Source organism: Barbatula barbatula (assembly GCF_947034865.1).
Source record: "Barbatula barbatula genome assembly, chromosome: 1".
Lineage (NCBI taxonomy): Eukaryota > Metazoa > Chordata > Actinopteri > Cypriniformes > Nemacheilidae > Barbatula > Barbatula barbatula.
Window position 1 is genome coordinate 8,427,324 of NC_136766.1, and position 23,242 is coordinate 8,450,565.

Genomic DNA, 23,242 nt, shown 5'->3' on the forward strand with positions numbered 1-23,242 from the left:
AACACCATCCTAAGCCAAACACACAGGAAGCAACTCGGGCAAATATCCATCTGCAATAGTCGCTGATCAACAGATCCAAGTTTCACGACGTGTGAAATAACAGCTGGAACAGAGATCAGCTAGGAATATTTTTAAACTGCACTTCAATGTTATTCAACGAGTTATTCAAGACTCTATTAGATTGCATCATGGGTATAAGTCATACATTCACATGAAAGGAAAAAACAATACGTCGGAATACACTGGGAACAACACAAACATTCATGCTTGCAAGAAAATGATTCACACTTTAATAGCTACAAGGCTTTGACTACCTGCTTGACAATTATGTGAATCAATGCATTAACTGCATGTGTGGGACCCGCCCCCTCCCTCTTTCTCGCCACACAGCAGCGCCGATGCTGATGCGAGTGGCTCTCCATCCTGACTCTCGCATCCTGAGCGACGACACCTGCTGTCATCCGCTCCTCTTCTTCTCTTCATTGAACTTTGAACCGCGCATTCATACACTATTGCATGGCATGACGTCAGTGGAGACAAGACAACATCACTCTCGTTGACAAGTCTCGTTTACCACTCACGAGACGGTATTGGCAACAATTCTACGAGGACGTGAACGCGGACGGTAGATCAGCTTGATCAGAGGGCACAGAGTTAAATTTTTCCTGACATTCCTGCCAGCTCAAGTCAGTGCAAAACGGGGTTTGACGGGATAGAGAACATTGAGAACGAAGTGGTGGATGAAGACCACGTAGAAATATTTGTCTATACACCAGCACTGGGAGAAACCTCTATTTCAAGACTTGGAGAAGACATTCAACAAGAAAACGAGTGTCATCTAAGCCCTACTTTGAAGGTCAGTTGTCAACTTAAGTCTATCAAGTAATGTTTTACATGGATCAATGGTCGTTATACATCGTTACGGGGGGCAATATGAAATTTAACTCGATTTTTGAGCACATTAGCGGTGAATTAACGACGAGCTGTCATTTATGCTGGTCATTTGCGCGCGCGCAAGACACGGCGTTGTTGTAGTTTGTAGTTCGTGTAAAACGTGCTTGCATAGACTACATGACAGACAGTGTTTGTTGAAATGTGTGACACATGTACATGACAATCTTGAGAAGAAAATAAATCTGAATGCAACTAATGAACGCATTCATCCAGCGTGCCACAGAACTTGTCCAAGGCGCGTTAGCAGCAAGTGAACGTCTTCAACCTGCGTGAGGTATGATGGTGATTAAGTTGTTTATTTGCGGTGCAGTGTTGTCACACACGCTCACCTCGTACAGAGAGCTTGTGGTTTAAAACGTGCGAATTCACTTCCACTGCTCGTTCCCGCAAGATCCGAGATATGACCGATTAACGCCATCGACAAACAACAAAACTCAAGGTGATAAACAGCACCGACCCCTTCGAGCGACCACCTGTTTCTAGCCCACACAGTGAAGGTAAGAGCTTTAGTTTATTGTAGTGTAAAACAACACTAGACGAAATGCATACGTCTCTTAGATGTCTCTACAGTTGAATATTGCTCAACAGTTCGGGCGACCTCTATGAAACGCCGTATAAACGTGCCGATAACGTGACGCATTATAATTATATAAAGGCATTTCGATTTCAAATAGGCTACTCCATGTGCTCGTTCAGCCTTGTATGTTGTAGACTCTCTTCTCTACGTAGATTATGCGCACACATTTGAACCCGTGTTACGCAGTTATGCTGGTCACGATGTAGTAGTTAGATTAACACAACCTGCGTGCAGAGCAAATCCATTTTAGATGACAGATCATAGAGGAATGGAAAAAACATGCTGGGTTTGTTTCATGTGTCATTTTTGCAAAAACCGGATTCTATGATGTGGCCCTTACTGTTAATGTATTAAGACTGAAAATAGAACATAATTGCTGTATCATTATTACAACAGTCTCACTTAAAAAAAAGTGTCATTAGTCATAGACAATCATCCAGTTATGCTAGATAAAATTACCAGTACTATACTGTCAACAATTTACAAGTAAGGTGTCTGCTTATTCACATGCTGTTTTAGTGAGCAATTATACTGCCAAATGCCTTTCTAACTACATTAGCTTTTAGTGTGAGTTCTAATGTCAAAACATTGACTGTCAAAACTAAAGCTCAGTTTATACTCGTGCGTAGGACCTACGCCGTGGCCTACGCAGAGCCACTTACCATATGCCGTAGCCTGACACGTCAAGCCCGATTGTTGCAGCTTCAGATGTTAAACACAGACGAACAAATAATTTACTTGGATAATTCATTCGGAAATGCGTTTGAGTAAACATGATGCTATCGCAGAATTTTTTTACTTGAGGGAGGGGTTCAAACAGACCAATCACAGCGCTTGCTGTTGGTGCGTTGATTCATTTTTGGAGAGGTGCGCGTCAGGTTACGGCGAGAATCATTCAGCCTGTAGAATTGGAATTTGTCTTTTCTCTGTCAAATCAATTTTAGTTTAGAATGAGAATCCCGTGGGGTTGACAAAGGGTGCAGGATATGGGTTAGCACCAGCTAAAATTTCAAGCCACAAGTCAAGTCAGCTTTATTTATATAGCGCTTTTTACAATTTTCATTGTTACGAAGCAGCTGTACAAGAAAACATTGACTATAAGGAAAACAGGTTAAAACGCAGGTCAAATATCAGACAGACTATAAAATCATATATGCAGTGTTAATGAAATAAAACTATAAAATTGTAGCTGCCCTCCCGTCCAGGCAAACAGTGCAAAACAGTATGCAAACGGTGGCGAGGAACCATCCTTTGGAGGAGAAAAATAAACCTCAGAGGGAAACCAGGCCTAACCAGGGGATTCCAGTTCCCCTCTGGCAAAAGCTCGACAGTGCTTGCACAACAAGACAAAATATACAAAAAATTGATTTAAGATTATCATTAATAATCTAATAGCGGCTGAAATTTTGTGTAGAGTCGCCACGTCCTTTGTCCAGCTCTATCAGTATTTGTCAGGACTGGGCATGGACTGAGTCCTGCCTGCTCTGGTAATCTCGGAACAATGAGACAACACTGGATGAGAGTAGAGTACTGTTCTGCACTCTTTGATGCAACAAACGCATCAGTTGATATTAAAAGTGTTCTTGGATCCGGTTGATCTAACTAGTGCAGCCTAAACCTTCTGAATATTTATATTATGATAGTATAGTGTATGCAAGATTAAAAAGATGCGTCTTAAGTCTAGATTTAAACTGACAAAGTGTGTCCAAAGTTAGGCTCTAGATAGGAAAAGGATCTGCCGCCTGCACTTGATTTTGAAATAAACCATGTCCCCCCACTACATTAGACATTCCACTTTTCATTGACCAGCAATAGCAAATAAATTTTACATATGAACATCGGCTAAAGTTTATCAATACAGTTTTTTATTTATTTGAGTGTGGGCAGGATTTATCTGGGCCTTGTCATGTTTTTTATTAATATGAAGAGTAGTGTGCCAGGAAACATGTCTTATTTGACCTCCGGGATTAGAGGTAGGAGTGAGCGAGGTCATTAAAATAGATGGGTTTAGGAAATTGAGATTTCTAAGAGGAGCTAACCTTATGAACTCACTTGTCCAAACTAACACTGTCTTTCCCTATCACCTATTTCTGCAAGGGGAGTCGGGAGGTTAGATGTGGTACCATACACTGGGGCTGTTTGAATTTTATGTTTATAATAGAAAGAGCTTATTAAATGCTTTTGTGAGGTGGTAATATTGCATTAAAATGCATTTTAAATTCGAATGTGTTCTGTTCTGTATGTGGCATATCAACAAATCTAACAAGACTAAACTACATTTAACAAACAAACTCTAATTGGATATATATAGACTCTTTTGGAGATATTTACAGTATTAGAGAATATACTAATTCTGTGTTAAGATTGGGCTTGTTTGCTGCGGTCCGAACATGAATGTGCACGGTGCATGACAGAAAGCAGAACATGGATCAATATATTGTGTTTTTATTAACACAACCACCAGTATTGGCTGGAATACACTACACAACTTTTTAAATTTGAACAGATTTACTTTTAACTAGACATTCACTTGCAGACTTTTTGAAAGTTTCAGATAGAAACACACTAACTGATCAAATCTGCAGACTGGCACAGACTTTCTGCAACAAGTCCAGACTGAAAACGTGGGGAAAATAAATCTGAGCAAAAGTCTTGTAAGTGTATTTTAGCTTAAATTTAATTTGGGTTATTTGCGCATTGCATGCAAATGGCTTTCTGCTGCTTGCAAACAGACTATTTTGAGGAAACAGAGGATTGTCATTGACATGGCGCTCTGATTCCACTCGCAACGCAGAAATACGATGCAGGCTCACTCTTGCTCAAAGCCAAGGAAAATCATCAAGACTATCATCTCTTATATGTGTTTTATTGAAGGAACTACATCCTCATCGGGTTAAACGCTTCCGAAGGTGTCTTTACTTCCTCATCAAGTATGCACTCGGGACCGTGTTGCTTTCATATTCATGCGAACCGCGCCACAGTTCGAGAGCAACCGAACTCCGACCACCTCCTTCAGGCACACGGGTGCGCTTGACATCTTTCACATTAGCAATTTTTTTCATGTGATCCGTGCCCCGTTCCAAACTTAACTTCAAGTGCCACCTAGCCCAGCAACAAGTCTAGATCAATAGTTTCAAAATAGTTTTATATAAGTACTAAAATATAATTTATTGGAGTGTACAATGTATTCCATACAGGTATGTGACCCTAAACCATAAAACCAGTCATAAGGGTAACATTTTCTATTTTTGTTGTGAGATGTATATCGTACGCGATATTATCGTGAATGTCACTCACTTTTAAAAACAAATCAAAAATCCGCATTCACTGTCCACGAATTCACTGCGAGCTGTGTAGTCACATACTGTGCCTTCTGCGCGTGATCAATCAGAGGGTGACATATCATGGAATCCATGCAGTCTTTATGACAGAAGTTAAAGATGAGCAAGATAACAGGGAGAGAAAATATTCAAACACCAACAACCTGGCAACCCACGCTAGATTTAATTGCCAGATGTGGGTCGACATCATTATCAGGGAGGTGGTTTGGTTTTGAAAGGGCAGACGTTATTCAAAAAATACCAACCTGCAAACTTTGCCGAAAGTCTGTAAACGTCAAAAGCAGCTTGACAACAAATCTTAGTCACCATCTTCGAGCCAAGAGTACGACGAATATGAAAATCAGCGGGAATCAACTAATAACGACCAGTCTGCAGCAGATAGGGTAAAAGCAAAAAAACACACGCAGCAAACATTGGGGGAATCATTTTTTGCAAATTGTTGAAAACCGTTACATTTTCTCTCGTATCTTTGTGCATTTGTACAGTGCTACTGTTCGCACTGTATTTTATTTGAGTTTTTTGACAAATTTTACAGAACTTGAAGAGAGTCATTTGTTTATAATTCAAACATTGAAAATATTTTGACATTACAATTTTAATCGAGCATTGTTTTGTAATTTCTTTTTGTTATTTAAAATAATAAACCTCAAGACCTCTCTTCAATTTATTGTTTTCGTTATTATTATTAATCAATCCATTTTCAGTACAGTATGACACTTGGAAAAATTGACACTTGGATGAAATTAAAATATCGTTTGGTTATCGCGTTATCGGCAAAATCCCAGAACACATAGAAATAATTTGCCAATATCGCCCGTACTTTGACTTGGTACAACTTAATATTGATCACTCACTAATGTTGATAAGATAGATTGATACGTTTATCTGGGCATCACCTGATCCTTCAAACAGCAAATCAGGTTGTAGCTAAAAATGTGTTTTTAAGCAATAGGAATAGCAATAGCATGCATTTTTTATATTGCCGCAATTTTTGTAAGAAAATGGTCTGTGTGTGACTAACCTGGAACATTATTGCATGAGAAATAAAGAAAAACAAAGAAGAAAACACATAGACTCTATGAAAGCAGTAATTGCATCTGCTGATTGTAATGGTCACAGATTAAGCATCACAAATCGCTAACCAACACTTTTGATCAAGCTTTCATTTTAAAACCAAGATCTCCCATCTGTCAGTCTCATAACCACATATACCGACTACTCTTATAGTTAAAATAATTGCACTACGTTGGATAGCTCACATACTGTACATGTCAATGTACGTTTTTACATGGGAAATATGTTAGTTGAGTGTTGCATACTGTCTATCTGCAAAATGTTCACAAAATATTCCCGGACGGATATCGTTTAGTAGTGGGTTGCCGACACTGTAAAAATGAATAAACTTTTAAATCATCTTGATTTATTAATATTTAGTAGTTAGGTGAGTGAGAGGTTCTGGAAGATTACCTAGGAATGTCAGCACGGCCTATTTCATATTTATGAGGTAAACCATCACTGTGCAGCAACGTCACACACAGTCCACAGCAGCCACGTCTTCTATTATTTAATTAGAATATAAATAAGATTTTTATCAGATGTTTATCTTGGCATAAGTCTGAAATATGTTGAAGTACTACATTCTAAAAATTGTTGTGTTAAAACAACACATTTTGGACACAACATATTTGTGCTATTTCTTGGGACAACATATTTAGTTACTTTTAACACAACTTGTGTTGTCCCCTTCTTTTATTCCACACAAAATCAACACAAAATGTGGTAAAACAACACATCATGTGTTAAATAGTATAACAAAAACAAAATGTTAATATCAAAGGTCCAGTGTATGGAATAGTGGCATCTAGCTTTTTAAGCACTACGGTGACTGACACGGGACTAAGATGTCGTCACGTTTTAATTTTTTTGCTGAAGGAGTTAACGTATTTACGAAACGTGGTTTGTAGAGCAGTTTGCCCGTTTAGGGCTACTGTAGAAACATAATGGCGAATTCAATGTAAAGGGAGCCAGAAAAATAATGGCTCATTCTAAGCCACACATAACATAACGTTACGTATGGTCTTTATACACCTCTAAAGACAGTTTGGTATATTATATTGCATTTCTGTCAATAGATCCTCCAAACAATTACACATTGAATCTTTAAACACATCCTAAGAGTGTAGCTGGCAACAAAAAGGATTAATAAGCACATTCTGATTACAACATGTTTTCACATACGCAAACACGTGCTGAAATACATAATATATTTGAATCATGAGACGGTAAATGAAAAAGCTATTAACAAAATCTAAAAATAGTCATAAGCTCATTCAGAAACCAGCGGGGAAGGAAAGAGAAGAAGTCTCAGTTTGAACACACTGTCATTACAGATTAACTTTTAAAGCTTTTCAAAGTTTATCTCTCCTCCAAAAAAACCTCAGAGCTCTGTAAAATAATATAGCTGGAATTGTCTTCACTGTTGGATGGATCCTAAGGTTCCTGCAGCACTGAGGCACAGCAACCCCTCGCCATGCTGAGCATCGTCAGCCACACAGCCAGTGTGACATTAGCAAACAGTAGGAGGACAAACGTCACTCATACATACACACACATATTCACACACGGATTGGAAAGTGGAACCAAACCACGAGCGATTTGAATCCTTGCGTTTTCACATGGTTGACTGCACAGATTGTGTAAAAAAAAAGATAATGTCCTCAAGTGTACAAAGGCTACGAGACCCTTCAGATGACCTGCAATGCCTTCAATAGACACCTCCACAACTCCCTTTATAAAGATTGCATATTGCTTATTTTTCTATGTAGCGACCCTGTCAGCACAATTTTATTTTCCGTCTGAGTGACAGAATTTTTTTATTCATCTTTCATCACCTGGATTCAATCTAAAGGTCTTGTTTTATTATGTTGAATAAAATCTTGCAGGTGTGACAGATAGCATATGGCGGCATGAAAGTGTTTACATGAAGCAACATGAAGCAGAAAACACATCTAGATAAGCTCTACTGCTGACAAATGTTCTTAAAAAATGTCCTACTATATAATTATACTTGCACGGTCTCAGTGTTGCCGCTGTTTAAGAGTTGTCAGAGAGATGAATGTCTTCGATTCAAAACCCGTTCCTCTCAAGAGTGTGCGAGAGTGGCATCTTACATCAAGTGCCTGTGAGAGAAAGCCAAAAAAGGCATTTTAGCCTTGGTGTTTTACTGATCCCATTTTCTCACCGTCTAACATTGCCTTACAATCGATTTCTTTCTGACGGCTCTGTCTTACTCTTCTGCTTTTTTCATTTGATGTTTTTTATCAGGCTTCATAAGCTGACACGTAAGAGACCTTCTGCCCTCATCGTATAATCAGAGATCATCCTTTACTCCATTCACCCCTCCACCATCCTGTTGTATAATAACCTCCCACATGAGACGGACACAACAGATCTAAAGAGCCAAACCATCTTATTATCATATGCAAAAACTCAGTATAAAGATGCACTCAGTATTTTTTTGTTGCACAGCATACGGTAGACAATCTGGACGAGTGGCAGAATTTGCTGCATCTCATAAAAGCAATACAATCATTTTCAGTTATCAACACTTTTGTAGAAATGCTATGTAAAATCTGCAGTTGGCTATGGTTTATGTATTCCTCATCCTTACAAAAATGTGTTGCAGCAGTAAATATGTTAAATATAAAAAGAATTAGAAATTCTTTCATCTTTCGCTTTTTTCTTTCTTCAGATATATGTATTATTTTTGTTTCATGTCACATTGGGCAGAAAGTCTCATGGGAATATTTTTCCCTTTGTTAAAGTGCCCTATTATTTTTTCAGCAGCACCACAGATTGCATTTCTGCCTTTTCTTTCTCTTTCACTTCTCTTTAGTCTTTGCAGTGGTTGTTTTGATGCATTTGTTCATTACCACCATTGGTTGAGGCTTGCTAATTTGATTTCTTCGCCTCAGCATACTTGTGTACTCGTGCAAGTGTCAGTCTTGTGCATTGGGATGTCAGAGGTTATATAAATCTAGAAGCAGATCTAGCATGGTGAGTCTTGCAGTCTATATTTAAAGGGGCCATTTCAATGCTACAATCGGGTCTCTGGTGCAAATGCCACGTCAGAACTTGAAAAACTTTGTTTATGTGAGCCTATATCTGCGGTTCGAGCTGTTCACATTTCACTCCCTTCAAGACTTTCTTATTATAAATGTATTTCCCCCTCTTTATCTGAAGGTGGTGCATTGCGCCATTTTTGTTTTCGCAAGCGACGTAGGTGAATTTGTTCTGACACCTTGGCAAAAGTAAGCAAAGCATGATTACTTTTCTGTTGTTGGCTGCACAGACCAACACAACACTGTTCCCAGCCACACAGGAGAAAAGAGGGCAATGGATTTATTTTGTTTTCAATGGAAATCCTCCAGACTGAACGAGGCAAAGCTGCAGATAAAGACATTGTAAGTACCGGTATTTTTTTAAGTAAGACCTCAGGGACCAGTGGCAACTTAAAGTAGGTAAAATGTTACTGTGACACGTTTGTCCGTTCACTCATAGAAAGCAGCAACGAGCTTGTCATGTGTAACGTTATTTTCACCTAGAGAAAACACGATGTGTTTGTCTTGAGTACCTTTACTTGTAGAAAGCAGTGAAAATACGCAATTGGTTTGTCATGTGTGCTTTCGCATATAGAAAACGTGACACCTTTGTTAGGAGTCTGTCCGCTTATAGAAAACCTTGTGTTTGGTGTTTAAAAACGAGACGCATCATTTCCTATGTGAGCCTTCTTGTTTTGCCGTTGGAAGAACAGGCTCACAACCCTATCTGCGTCTTCTGCTGAATAGGGGGCGTCTATAAACTCAATTGTATTTACAAAAACACACAACAAAACAGCTCCTCACATGCAAAACTGGGCACATAGACAATGGTATAATAAAAGATCTGTGTTCTATTTTGAGCTGAAACTTCAGACACATTCTTTGGCCCACTATTTCATGAAATGGGTTAAACAGGGAGTATGCTTGCTCATGGTTTCAGATGGAAACACTTGACAAAAAATAAAAAAAGATAATTATTGGCCCTTAGGCCTATGCAATGAGACACAAAAGTCTTCTCCAAGCCTCATTAAATAGCTCATAATACCTACTTAATATTGAAGTATCACACTCGCACAGAATAAAAGCTGGAAACATGTAAAAGCTTTATGACATATCGCTTTATTGCTCCCTGAACTCTCTGTAAGTCGCTTTGGATAAAAGTGCTGTTCCAAATGTGTATACATTTCTTTGTTCTGATGAACACAGAGAAAGATATTTGGAGAAACTTATAACCAAACATATCACGACATCCATTGACTCCCAGAGTAGGAAAATGTACTTTTCTTTTTTTTGTCCTGTTGAACACAAAAGACATTTTGAAGCATGTATGACAGCAAACAGTTCTGGGGCTTTTTTGACTACCATTGTTTTTTTCCCTATTATGGGAGTCAATGGGTGTCCAGATCTGTTTGGTTATAACCATTTTTCCAAATATCGTTCTCTGTGTTTATCAGAACAAAGAAATTGATGACAGAATTTTCCTTTTTGGGTGAAGAATCACTTAAATAACATTACTGTGACATCAATAAAATAGGCCTTATCATCAATAGAAGAACATGGCAGTACCGCTGACAATAAAACCGAAGAATATCAGATTGACGAATTAGATGCTTGTGCATGTGAATGTCATGTTTATGGTGAAATGCAGCATATCAAAGAGTAAATCTGAAGTCAATCAAATCTGGAGTATCGTTGAATAAATACAGCGATTATTTACTCCCATGTGGTAACAGATCGTCCCTTTATACTCTCCCTGGAGCTGTTGGTAATGTCAGTGGGATTTGTATAAAAAAATGACTGTCTGAGAGCAGAACGTTAAGCTGTGTTGTGAAATTGATTTACTGCGTTAGGTCTCTATTTCCTTTTCAATGTGTGCACTTTTTTGTTCCGTAGAAGACTACCTGAGTTTAGGATAGGGGGTTTTCAGGGATGGAGTGAGAGAGTAATAGTTTGTATCCTCATTTGAAGGGCACTAGAAAGCCATAACCCTTACCTTACCGTAGCATATTAATCAAGAAAACAGCAAAGGCTATAAACTGCTGGCATCTCAGAGCTGTCAGACCGCCTCCAGCTGCTAATTGATGAGCTCGTATCCATGTGGAAGTTTGGCCATCAGTAATCTCTTGTGAGCCAAGACACTACGAATGCGGCGCATACACCTCATCAGTCAGAGTGCTGAAGTACTGCTGTTCAGAGGTGAGGTTTTTCTCTAAATACTTTCCAGAGTTACTTTTCCTTTTAGGAAGATTACAACGAGGCAAATGCTATGGGCATGTTTATTTTTTTCAGTTTGGCACCAATTTTCATAGCCTCTTGTTCTATTGTATTGCTATCGTCACTTTTTTACACTTTGTTTTTAGCTCACTCTCACTTCGTCATTCTTATTTAGTGGACCACTGTGTCTTTCAGTGAAAAAACCTCATTGACTTAAAGGAACAGTTCACCAAAAAATGACTACAATTGTCTTTGTTCTATTGAACACGAAAGAAGATATTTTGAAGATTGTAGGAAAGCAAACGAATCTGGGGCACTTTTGTTACAAGCATTCTTCCAAATATCTTTCTCTGGGATCATCAGAGCAAAGAAATTTATACACATTTGAAACAGCTTGAAGGCAAATGTTTAAATATTCAAAATCCACCGTAGTTTATGGTAGTAGTTGCATACTAAACTGCATTTGCCCTTCTTACACACGTAGGCCTAAGTATAACATACACAATATACATTAGCATTGTTGATATTTAGGGATGCACCGATATGTCAATTCTGTCCGATAACGATAACGGATAATCCTTTAGCATTGGAAGCCGATAACCGATATTTTGGCCGAAATACAGTATCTAAATATTCATATAAAATTCATACACCGTACAGAGTTCATGCGGGCTACCAGGTGCCCACAGGCACCACGTTGGAGACCCGTGGTCTAAGGTCTGCACTTGTATCTTATTCTGAAATGGAGATCTAGTTATAATTTCATTATAATATCGTCTACAATTCCAGTCACAAATCCCTCAGCTCTCTCATATTGATGCTGTGCGGCGAAATTTACAAGTACAATCATTAATCAATCTTGTAATATGCCTTCAGGGCTGTTCTTGCTCCTGCCATTAGTTGGACCCACAAGACTGGGACCGATCAATTCTCTTATCGGCTGTGCATGGCTCACCCAGTCGCAAGAATAATGAGCTTGCAGCTGTAGTGGCTAAAGCATTCGCTGGATGACTGATCCCAATACAATCTCTAAGATCATTTTAAAACTGTAGTGTTAAAAGTAAGCTCATTTTCATTTTTCTAGAAAACAGTCTATGATGAATGTGGAATATCAGATTCAGAATATAAATATTCAGCTAGCAAGGAAGAGACGGAAACCCAGCTGCTTGTGCTGGTATGCATACAAACAAATTTATACAATTTCTTTAAAAACACAGACATCAGCTCCATCTATCAGTTTCAAACGATCTCCAAATCCAGGTTTATATTATCCACAGTTTATATAAACTATAGGCCTCACATAAAACTGTTTATATAACATTCCCAAATATATAATATATATAATATAACATTCCCAAATCCAGTGGACAAACAAACACAGCTGAACTTCGCAAACGTAGTGCTCTCTCTCTCCTGCACACAAGTGAAAGTGACGTTTGCGCATCCTCCGTCTCCCGCTCTCCTTGAATGATGCGTGTGCATGCAGCGTGCTTTTCCGAGAGAATTGTCCAATAAGTGACTAAGAAAAGTTGTTACGAAATGTTTTTTCATGTTCGAAAAAAAACTTTCTGAAACCTATACGAATGCTGGGGTTTCCATTGACTTGCATTGGTTTTGTGCACACATACACACACTCGTATACACACACACACACACACACACACACACTCGTATGAACAAACTTCCTGCTGAGCTGCCAGATGTTTGTTTCGGTAGTACTGAACTGCCTGGTTCTACACTTGCTGTTCCTGTCCAAACAGACTCTGGATTCAGCTGCTGCTGAAGGTCACCATGTTTACTGATCTAAGATCATGAATAGAGGTCTATCTGACTGTATCTATGCTCCACAGGCCTCATCAGCATAACAAACACGGGTGTTCACATACACAAACTCATTTCCATTCACATTTTAAACTGCTATTTTGAGCTTATTTTGAGAATGAATGTCATGACCATGAAGGCATTTATCTCCTGTCCATTCTTATGTTACCGTGGTTCCCAACAATTAACCGCACACATTTACATCTAATTAACATGCATGGCCACAAGCACAGCTCAAGACCATTGGCGTTCATCATTAGCTACCAAGCATGCAATTAGTTAATTATGAAATATAATAGCCTGCCCCTTTCACAATGTCTTACTGTGAGACTGATGGGGTGAGTCCTTTATCTTCGGTTTTCGAAGGAATATGCTAGAAGATATGTAATACATTTGGTCTCTTCGCTGTTATGGATGTTTTTCTCTACACGCCATTGAGTTTGCCTACAGGAGTCAGCGGGGATCACAGTAAGAAACACTGGGTGGACCTGCGTCGGTATTAAACATTTTAGATAGCAGTGATTCATGCGTCTTGGTTCTTTTTTAGTAACAAATAATGTTATGTATGCAACACTAATGTTTTCTGTTGCCCCATGGGAATGTGAGTTTAATCCTTTAGCTTTAAAGAGACCCTGCACAGCGAGACTTTCTTTATCATGTTTGCTAAATAAAATGAAATATTGCAGAAAGTAAAGATATACGGTTTTGAATTGCCGGGGGGACATAATGCAGCTCATGGCACTAAATATGAATTCATAACAGTCAGGGTTTTGAAAGGTTTTATTACTGCTTGCTAATTCTGTAAGGACAGTCTGGTGGCATATACATTATGTATGGATCCAGGTTTAAATCCTATCCTTAACATGTAATTTAACCAAGCAAATTACAATATTGTATATTACTGCATATAAGTGCTGCAGCTTTTGATACATTATGTAAACAAGATATAAATATTATTCTCTCGTTTTTCTCAAGGTCTCACACTCCGTATAGAAAGGAACAGGTGTTGTGACTGGCCGACAGGTCTTGAATCTGAACATGAGCCAGCTGGTGTGATCCGGGTTTAGCTGACTGTTCTGTCAGAGTCTGTTCCTGGGTCGGATCATACCGTGCCAGTGTGGGACAGGTGTGGCCCCTGCAGCCTCTGACAGCGATCAAGCTTTTAAAGAAGGAGGTGGTACAGAGAAAAGATAAAATTGGCGAGGAAAATTTGGGGTTAGCAGAGAGAGTTAAGTCTAAGCCATCTTGTTGGCTAATTTTCTAAAGAGAAAATGTTCTCCCCTAGCGGTTTCTTCAAGGTCAGCCATGATGGCAGCCCTCTGAAAAACCTTCACTAAATTACAGGCTAATGAAAGTAATACTAGATGCACATCAGCTTGTAGGACTTCACCTAATAGAGATTTTCTCTACACTGCATTTTACTACTAAGATAAGAACTTTATTAATCAGTCTTCCCATGATCACTCTATTCAGTGAAGTCATAGCTGTGGCAATTTATAATCCTCAGTCATTTTTATTTCTTCAGTTTAAACCATATTTTTCTTTACTCTCTTTCCTAGGATTTGCCATTGTGAGTGGTTGTGCAGTGAAATGTTCCAATACATTATCATGTTATAAGATTTTGTTTTGGGTTTCATTTATTGGCAAACAATTGAGTATCCCTTTAGCTAAAAGTTGTGAAAGTAACAGACATTGTGCAAACTAAGATAAAGGGTAGTTCCTAATCGTATGTTGGTCTCATGGCAAGATGAATCCCTCAGACTTTAGGGAGGGTTAGGTTCTGTAAATCTTGGCTTTGTTTCTAATCCCACAGTCAGGTCATGTTGTAAGAGCCTTGCTTATAGAGGCTGTAGGTGATTTCTGCACGTGCACCTCCAGCTAAACTCTATGCTTCAGGAAGCCTTGCAGGGTTTAGTATCATATAGAACAGTCACCCTCAATTGGTGGACCACGGACTAGGTCCAGACCGCGAGACATAGCCTAATAAATACATAGAACGTTTGTCTATTGTGATTGTTTAATTAGAGCCACTCGTCTACACAACGGAGAATCACATCAGACACGCTCTCAGGAGCATTTATGTGATTGATCTTTTGCCGCAATATCATCTAATATCTTTATGTAGCGCCAAACACGCTTCATTTGAACCCTTTCTGCTCCGAGCGTGCTGCTTCTCTCCCACCAAAGACGAGCCGCATGAAGAGCAGCAAACACGTCCTTTTTTATCAGCACTATTACAGACACGCATAGCAGGTAAATGGAAACACAACAGTAAACAAAATGCAGCAAAGCATTTGTATCCGTCAGTCTGTTTACGGTTGGTGGTCCTATTTTTCTGAAGTTTAATTGCATAAAATGTATTTATTTCATATAATGCCACAAAATCTGACGCCATTTTAGGGCCCACAGTTTGAGAACCACTGCTCTAGTGGACCAATACAGTTCTTCTCTTTAGTACCCTGAATGGAATTTTATGTCTCAAAACATAACATGGTTTCCTTTGAAATCAGGTTGGAAATAAATTTTTTTTTCATACCCTCATACAATGTATTGTGGTTATGTATTGTTACACCTTTTTAGAAAGTGCCAGAAAGTGGAAAGCATTTATCTGAAAACCAAACTAATCTTTCAAGATCAAAGCACACTTTGTGGCTAATTTAGTCAGTTTTAAAAGACTGATAGACCAGTGTGAAAAAAGTCCAAAATATATAGGATTATTTGTTCGTGCAAGTAATGTTTGGGCAATCCTGTAATCCACCCTCTCTCCTTATCATTACTCTCAAACTATCCACCGCTCTCTGCTTCAGATTCAACTTTACACCGAACCACATTGGCTTTTAAAAATGGCCTGAGTACTGGACCACCCATGAGTACATACGTGGAAGAACATACGTGCAGATTCAAATCCAGGCTCTGTCTAACCAAGCATTGAAACTCTGTTAGATCGTTTTTTTGACAATGACTGGAGAAAGCCATAATCCATACTAACAAAAGACGGTAGTTTATTTAACTTTAAAGGCCCACTGAAATGCTTTGGAACGCGCAGCATAAATCCTTATGTTGAACTAATTTCTACTGAAAAATGCAGAGAGCGCGAAACATATCGAGTGACCCCGCCCCCTTTCCTTTTTAATAAAAGGAAAAAAATTGTTTTGATTTCAATGAATATTTAAGTGATATAAAGTGTACGGTGAAAATGGCAGCTTTTTTGATGATAATTTATACCGGGCCGCTAGTTTTTTTGTGTTTAACTACAACTGTCCTCGTTTTTCTGGCGATTGCAGCAGGTATGTGTGAAAATATCAGATAAGAGTCTGTAATCTGTCGATTCTGGCACTTAACAACACAGCAAGATGATATTTTAAAATCATTATGTAGCCTCCAGTTGCCCCTTCGTTTTGCCTCCAGCTATGGCTGTGACGTAATCGTGACATCGGCGCAAAAGGGGTCTATATGATTACACTAACAACAATTCCATTCATACTGTATGTGGTCTGTGGTGGTAAAAGTTTGTGTGTGGTATCAGAGAAACTACAAGGTAGGTGATTATTGATGACACAAGTAGAATCAATACTAGACCTCAGGCTTATATAAATAAAAGTAGCGTGTCGTGTTTAGATCACATTATTAACATGAAATTACAGGAGTGCACTCACAGACATGCAATGATAATATGTTTCTTTCAGCCTGAGAAATTTTATTTACATGGGGTTGTCTTTTTTTAAAAAGAAAAGATTTCAATATTTTCTGATATATCAAGGCTATATAAATCGTCTTTGGAATTTTAGGTTTTGTTGTTTGATCAAGACCATACATCCCTAAGGCTTTAATTTTCATTCGTAACATTAGAAAATATATATTTTATTTCAAACTAAAAAAACTTTAGTAAAATAAACATTTTGACAGTTATTCTAGAATGTGATGCATGTAAATTTCACGACTAACAGTTGTTTGGATTGTTTGTACTCTGTTCATTTTTTGTATTTCAAAATATTATTAACCTGTTTATTTATGATGCAGTTCTTCAGTACAGATTTTCAGGTTATCAGGAAAATTGTTGAAAAATACTTAAGTAACTTTTTTAGACGTCTCACCCTGTCAACACACATACACACACACGATTTACCAGCTAATTTCTGTGTGTTTGATGTGTAAAAGTTAGGGGAGCCTACATTTTATGTGGTTTAACACATCAAGTCTACATGCTTTCCAGTATTGTTGATGTTGAATTTGTTATGTCTGAAGTAATATTTTTTCTACCAATTTTTAGCTTTTTTATCACAAATGTATATCAGTAAATGTGTGGTGTTAAGAAGTAGAGTGAACTCTGGGTGTGTCAGTATGTTATCATGTCAGACTTTGTGTGTCAATTCAACTAGGGGGAAATGGAAAGAGGGAGCTGATGAAATGTTGATGAAGAGAAGAGTAGAAAGAGATCATTTTTAGTAGCCTTGTAATGGTCAAATGTTATAAACTTCGACCTACAGAACCTGTTCTGGGGAGTTTTATGAGTCATTCATATTCTAGTATGAGCTCGGTTCCTTTTTATATTTAAACACTTTTATATTTATATTGCACTTTATATCGTGAATAAAATATGGGAGTATTGACTGAAATGAAAATCTCCATTTCATCTCATTGATGTCTGTGAAGAATAATCGAGAGATTAAACAGATATTGTTTTTTATTCTTCTTATTGTTTTCTTTCTCTCAATGTCACTCTCTCTCTGTATTTCTATTCAGGTGGTGTGAAGTTCAAAAATTCTAGAAGGAATCATCAAAAACCACATCAATTTGCCATGCCTTTTTCCTTCAGTCCATCTCATCTGATCCTCCCCCTCCTTTTCCTCCTTTCCTTCTCAATCCTTTCTCAAGCTGAATCCCACGATGAACCCCAGTCAGCCTCCAACTGTTCCCAAAAAGAGGTTTGTGAAGACGGAGTCTTTCTGCCCGTTTGGAACCCCCAGAATCCATCAGTTGGTGACAAAGTAGCCCGCGCTATCGTGTACCTGGTGGCGCTAGTCTACATGTTCTTAGGCATGTCTATCATTGCCGACCGCTTTATGACTGCTATCGAAGTCATAACATCACAAGAAAAGGAGATCACTACAAAGAGACCCAATGGCGAAACGGTCACGACCACAGTTCGTATTTGGAACGAGACCGTCTCCAATCTAACCCTCATGGCTTTGGGTTCCTCGGCACCTGAGATTCTGCTTTCTGTCATTGAGGTCTGTGGACACAACTTTGAAGCTGGGGATCTCGGTCCTAGCACCATCGTGGGCAGTGCTGCCTTCAACATGTTTGTGATCATTGGCCTCTGCGTCTATGTGGTTCCTGACTACGAAACGCGGAAGGTCAAACATCTTCGAGTATTTTTCGTGACTGCGGCATGGAGCATGTTCGCCTACATCTGGCTCTATCTGATCCTCTCCGTGATCTCTCCCGGTGAGGTGGAAGTGTGGGAGGCGGTCGTAACGTTCCTTTTCTTTCCTCTTTGCGTGGTCCAGGCCTGGGTCGCTGACCGCCGCTTGCTCTTTTACAAGTATGTGCGCAAACGTTACCGGGCTGACAAGGGACGTGGAATCATTGTGTCTGAGGGTGGGGAGGAGATCGGGAAGGATACAGGATTCACAAAGATGGACATTTTGGAAATCGATGGAATACCAACACATCTGGATGGAATGCTGGCTGCGGAAAGTCGGTTTGGTGGACGCCACCAAGACGAGGAGGCCAGGAGAGATATGGCAAGAACACTGAAGGAGCTTAAGCAGAGGCACCCTGACAAGGACATGGAGCAGCTTATAGAAATGGCAAATTATCAGGTACAAAAACACTATACTGACTATTATGACGACAAAATTGTATAGTCACAACCAATGTTGGGTAAGTTACTCTGATAAAGCAATTAATTAGTAGTTAAAAATTACATAGTCAATAGTGTAATAAGAGTGTAATAAGTGTAATATTTCTTCAAAATGTATCCAGAATCTGCTAATTAAACCTGAAAGTTCCACTATTTTCAGGCTGATTCATTTTAAAAATAACTATCGATCTGCAACAAAACTGCAGCTAAGCTAACATTCCTCAACCTTACGTTTGCAGGTTCTCATACAGCAGCAAAAGAGCAGAGCTTTCTACCGCATTCAGGCAACGAGGATGATGATCGGTGCAGGAAACATCTTAAAGAAACATGCGGCAGATCAGGCTCGTAAGGTTGTCAGCGGCGGGGAAACGCAAGAGCAGGATTTTGAGCCTCATATTACACGAATAGAGTTTGAACCTGCTCTCTATCAGTGCTTTGAAAACTGTGGTTCTTTAAAACTCACTGTGCAGAGGCATGGAGGAGATGCTGGGTGTACTGTTAAGGTAAGTTCAAACTATGCATTAGTTGTCTGTTGTGATGTCATGAAACGGAAACTTTTACATTTTATGCAAAATCAATGTTACTCCCATAGTGATAGGAATCAAAGCAACCTCCTTGGGGGTGAATTTTATACGATCGTGCTCTCCAACATCTATCTGCTGGAAATCCTTCACCATAGTATCGTGGAGGGTCCTAATGAGTCTATGCGCTCGAAAGTCTTTATAATAATAACACGGGTCCTATCTCCTACCTGACTTTTAGCCTTCTTTTTACACTTAAAATCCACGGACCCTTTACTTTTATGTAATAAACAAGACAGTAGAAGATAATCTTTCTACTGACCCCTTGCGCTTGCTCTCTTACTTCCATCAACATGAGCAGGCACGCCCATTACTGCTGATTGGCTACAAGCTTGTTTTTGGTACTTGGCCCGACCCAGTTTTCTAAAGTCTATTTGAAAAAACGCTAACCCCGCCTTCCTAAGAAGTTCACCCAAAAATGAAATCATTTATTTGATCATTTATTATTATTATTATTATTAATTTATTAATAAAATAGAGTTCTTCCAGATCTTTATAAATTTCGTTCTGATGAACACCAAGAAAGATATTTGGAAGAATGCTTGTAACCAATTATTGACCACCATAGAAGGAAAAATTGCTTTATAAATTTCTTGGTTCTGTTGAACACGAGAAGACCTTTTGAAGAACGTAGAAAAGCAAACAGTTCTGGGCACTTTCGACTGCCATTGTCATATTTCCTACAATGGTAGTCGATGGTAACTGTGTGGTAACAAGCATTCTTCCAAATATTTTCTCGCCGTGCATCTAAATAAAATACATTTATACAGATTTGGAACAACTTGAGGGTCACTAAATGAAGACAACATTTAATTTTTGGGTGAACTGTTCCATTAACATTGTTTCTCAGATTTTGTTTTAATATCAAAGAAGACAGGTCATAAACCTTTTACTAACTTCTGAGCTTTTTAAACATTCGTCCACACACAGGTTGACTACCGCACAGAGGATGGCACAGCCAACGCCGGTTCCGACTACGAATTTGCTGAGGGCACACTGGTCTTCAAACCCAGCGAAACCCTTAAAGAGGTAACCGTTGGCATTATTGATGATGACATCTTTGAAGAGGATGAGTACTTCTATGTCCGCCTGAGCAACCCCCGCATAGTCGGGTGGGCTGATGGACATCCTAATGCTTTGGAAACCGGAGCACCGGCTCCCTTTGCAGCCCTCGGCGAAGCCCACACAGCTACAGTCACGGTCTACGATGACGACCATGCTGGAATTTTCACGTTCGAGAGCGAATTGACCCGAGTTAGTGAGAGTATCGGAATCATGCAGGTGAAGGTCCAGAGGACATCTGGAGCACGTGGTCTGGTGGCTGTACCGTACACTACGGTTGACGGGACCGCTCACGGAGGAGAGGACTATGAGGAAGTGTCTGGAAAATTGGAGTTCCAGAACGACGAGACCATGTAAGAGATTTCTGTCTTATTTATGAGTGTGATAAAAAGAGATAATGCATCTGTCTGTCAGGGTCTGTCACCGACGTTTGTGTTCAAAGATTGTCCAATTTTAATTGAAACTTCACAGAGCAAATTACAGCTTTTAGGCCTGTCGAAAAGCTGTTAGATTGCGATTTGATTGATTTGCGCATCTGTCTCGACTGATTTCGAGGCAAGAGAAACGCTACAAGGTATTCGTTTTCTTTAGGAGATGGATTTGTCAAACAAAATGTGTCATTTGTAAAAAGCCTGTCAGATAGATAGTCATGGTCTGACATTGCTTTAATCTGGACCCTGAAGAGTAAAGCATTAAGATGAAGAAGAAGTTTTGTTTTACAGTGATTTTAGGGGAGAGAAAGAAGTCAGAATTTGCATAAAGAATACTTATTTTTAAGAGTGTAATTTCTGCTCTTATGTCTTGAAACACAGTTCTCCTGCGCACTGCATTCCAACCCAAACATAATCTGTCCTGTTAACTCCAAATTTTCAATCCTTCTCTGTTTAATAACTTCCCTTTTTTCATTCATCCATCAGTACTGACTGATTTCATCACTTTGAATGTATTGCTTTTCATGCTTTGTACTGTATATTGCTACACCTCAGCCTCATAAAATATGAATGCTCATGTGCGGGGACTATGTGAAAGAGGTTTGGGTAGGTTATTATTGGTTTGGCCCGCGTGGACCTGTGCAGACCCGTGGGCTTGGCCTAGACGTATAGAGTAGGGGACGGGTGAATAGGTGACAGGACAGAGTTAATGAAATACAGAGAGGGGTCGGAAGAGGTTACTGAAGACAGAAGAGATGAGAAAAGACAAGGAGGTCTGGAGGATTTGTTTGTGCATGTCTGACTGTGTCGTTGCCTGTTACCTTAATGCATGTGATGTGATATATCGTGGACTGTGCTTTAGTGCAGCAGTGTGTGACGGAGGTCTGAAATAAGAAGGCTGGGTCCCCTCTGTTCCTTTTGTATTTTGTTAACACAATATAAATTCATATTCTATTGTCAGTTGATGTTTATAGCATGTTTCAAGGTCAATTGCAAATTTACCTCACAACATGAAATATTTTGGTATTATTTTCACCATTCACACCAGAGATCCTCTGTAGAAAATGGTTCAGCTCTAGTGCCGTTCTGTCGTATTCATGCTGATTTATTGCTCACAATCCTGAAGGATTTATGAGATACAGAGAAGCGCTCTCACTTGCGCACACTCTCATTTGAACAGTCTCTCCAGGCTGTCTCTCTGTATTATTTCTGTACTTTTCCACTCAATCTGTCTTTTAACAGGATTTTACTGCCGCTCCGCTTGCATGCGATCTATATTTCACACAGCAAATTTAATTTAATTTTCTTTTGAATCTATTACAGTCACCTTCTCTATTTTCTGATGTTTTCTTCATTCACAATATTTCTAATGACTATATTTTATTTATTTGAAATCCTTTTGTTATCCTATCATCCAAAGCTGTGAACATGGTTTTGGGAATCCTGCTGTTCCAGACTCCACAACATTTAGACTCTCTCATCTATATAAACAAGTCTATACATCTATATTCTTCTCTCCAATTCTATCTTTTTAGCTCTGAGGGTTTGTGTGAAAGAGAATCGCTTCAAATGATAACATGATATATATATATATGATATTCAAAATAAAATAACTAGGGATGCACAATAAATAATCGTTAATGTTATGGTATATGGTATTTACGAATGTGTAAATTATAGGAACAAAAGCATATTGGTTGACTTCTGTCTGAATGATTTCTATCTTGAGACCTGTCAGACTCGTGGCCATTAAGAACATTTTTCTGTGTTGCTCGGGAACTGCTATCGGGAAGAAGCCTCCAACGTTATAGAATCATCGGTTGTCTCTATCGGCCAAAATGAACATATCGGTGCATCCCTAAAAATAACAAATAAAATTTCGTTTGATTATAATAGAATTTATGCCTTTAAGTTCAAACAGTATTAAAAAATAATGATATCCAGTCATGCACACAAATCTAATAAAGACTTTTTGCATATAGACCAGTTTAATTTTTTTAATCAATACAAAAGAACTAACTAAAAACTACCTGAAACATGAAGTGTTAACCTTTAGCAAAATGGCATATAGGATCTAATATGTAATATATATAATGTATAGCTTTTTTATCAACGTGGCCTCCTGTATGTGTGTTCATTTTGTGGTTTTTCTCTATTTTATGCTGCTGTAGAGCCTCATCCTCAGTATGTCATCATGTCACTAATCTTACCAAGGGTGTACCCTGCCCTAACCTCATGCTGCAATACAGGCTCTCTATATGTAAAACCACATTACAAAAAAAACACAGAGATCTG

General features: G+C 38.8%; 1 protein-coding gene across 1 annotated transcript in view; it reads left to right on the plus strand.

Annotated features, from left to right (window-relative positions):
- Positions 1-420: 420 nt before the first annotated feature.
- Positions 421-23,242, plus strand: part of slc8a4b (solute carrier family 8 member 4b) — a 39,225-nt gene continuing 16,403 nt past the window's right edge. Inside the window, exons 1-4 of the mRNA XM_079475701.1 lie at positions 421-856; positions 17,751-18,832; positions 19,113-19,376; positions 20,385-20,869. Coding sequence (XP_079331827.1) covers positions 17,807-18,832; positions 19,113-19,376; positions 20,385-20,869 — 1,775 coding nt within the window. The 5' untranslated portion in view covers positions 421-856; positions 17,751-17,806. The remainder of the gene's footprint in view (positions 857-17,750; positions 18,833-19,112; positions 19,377-20,384; positions 20,870-23,242) is intronic.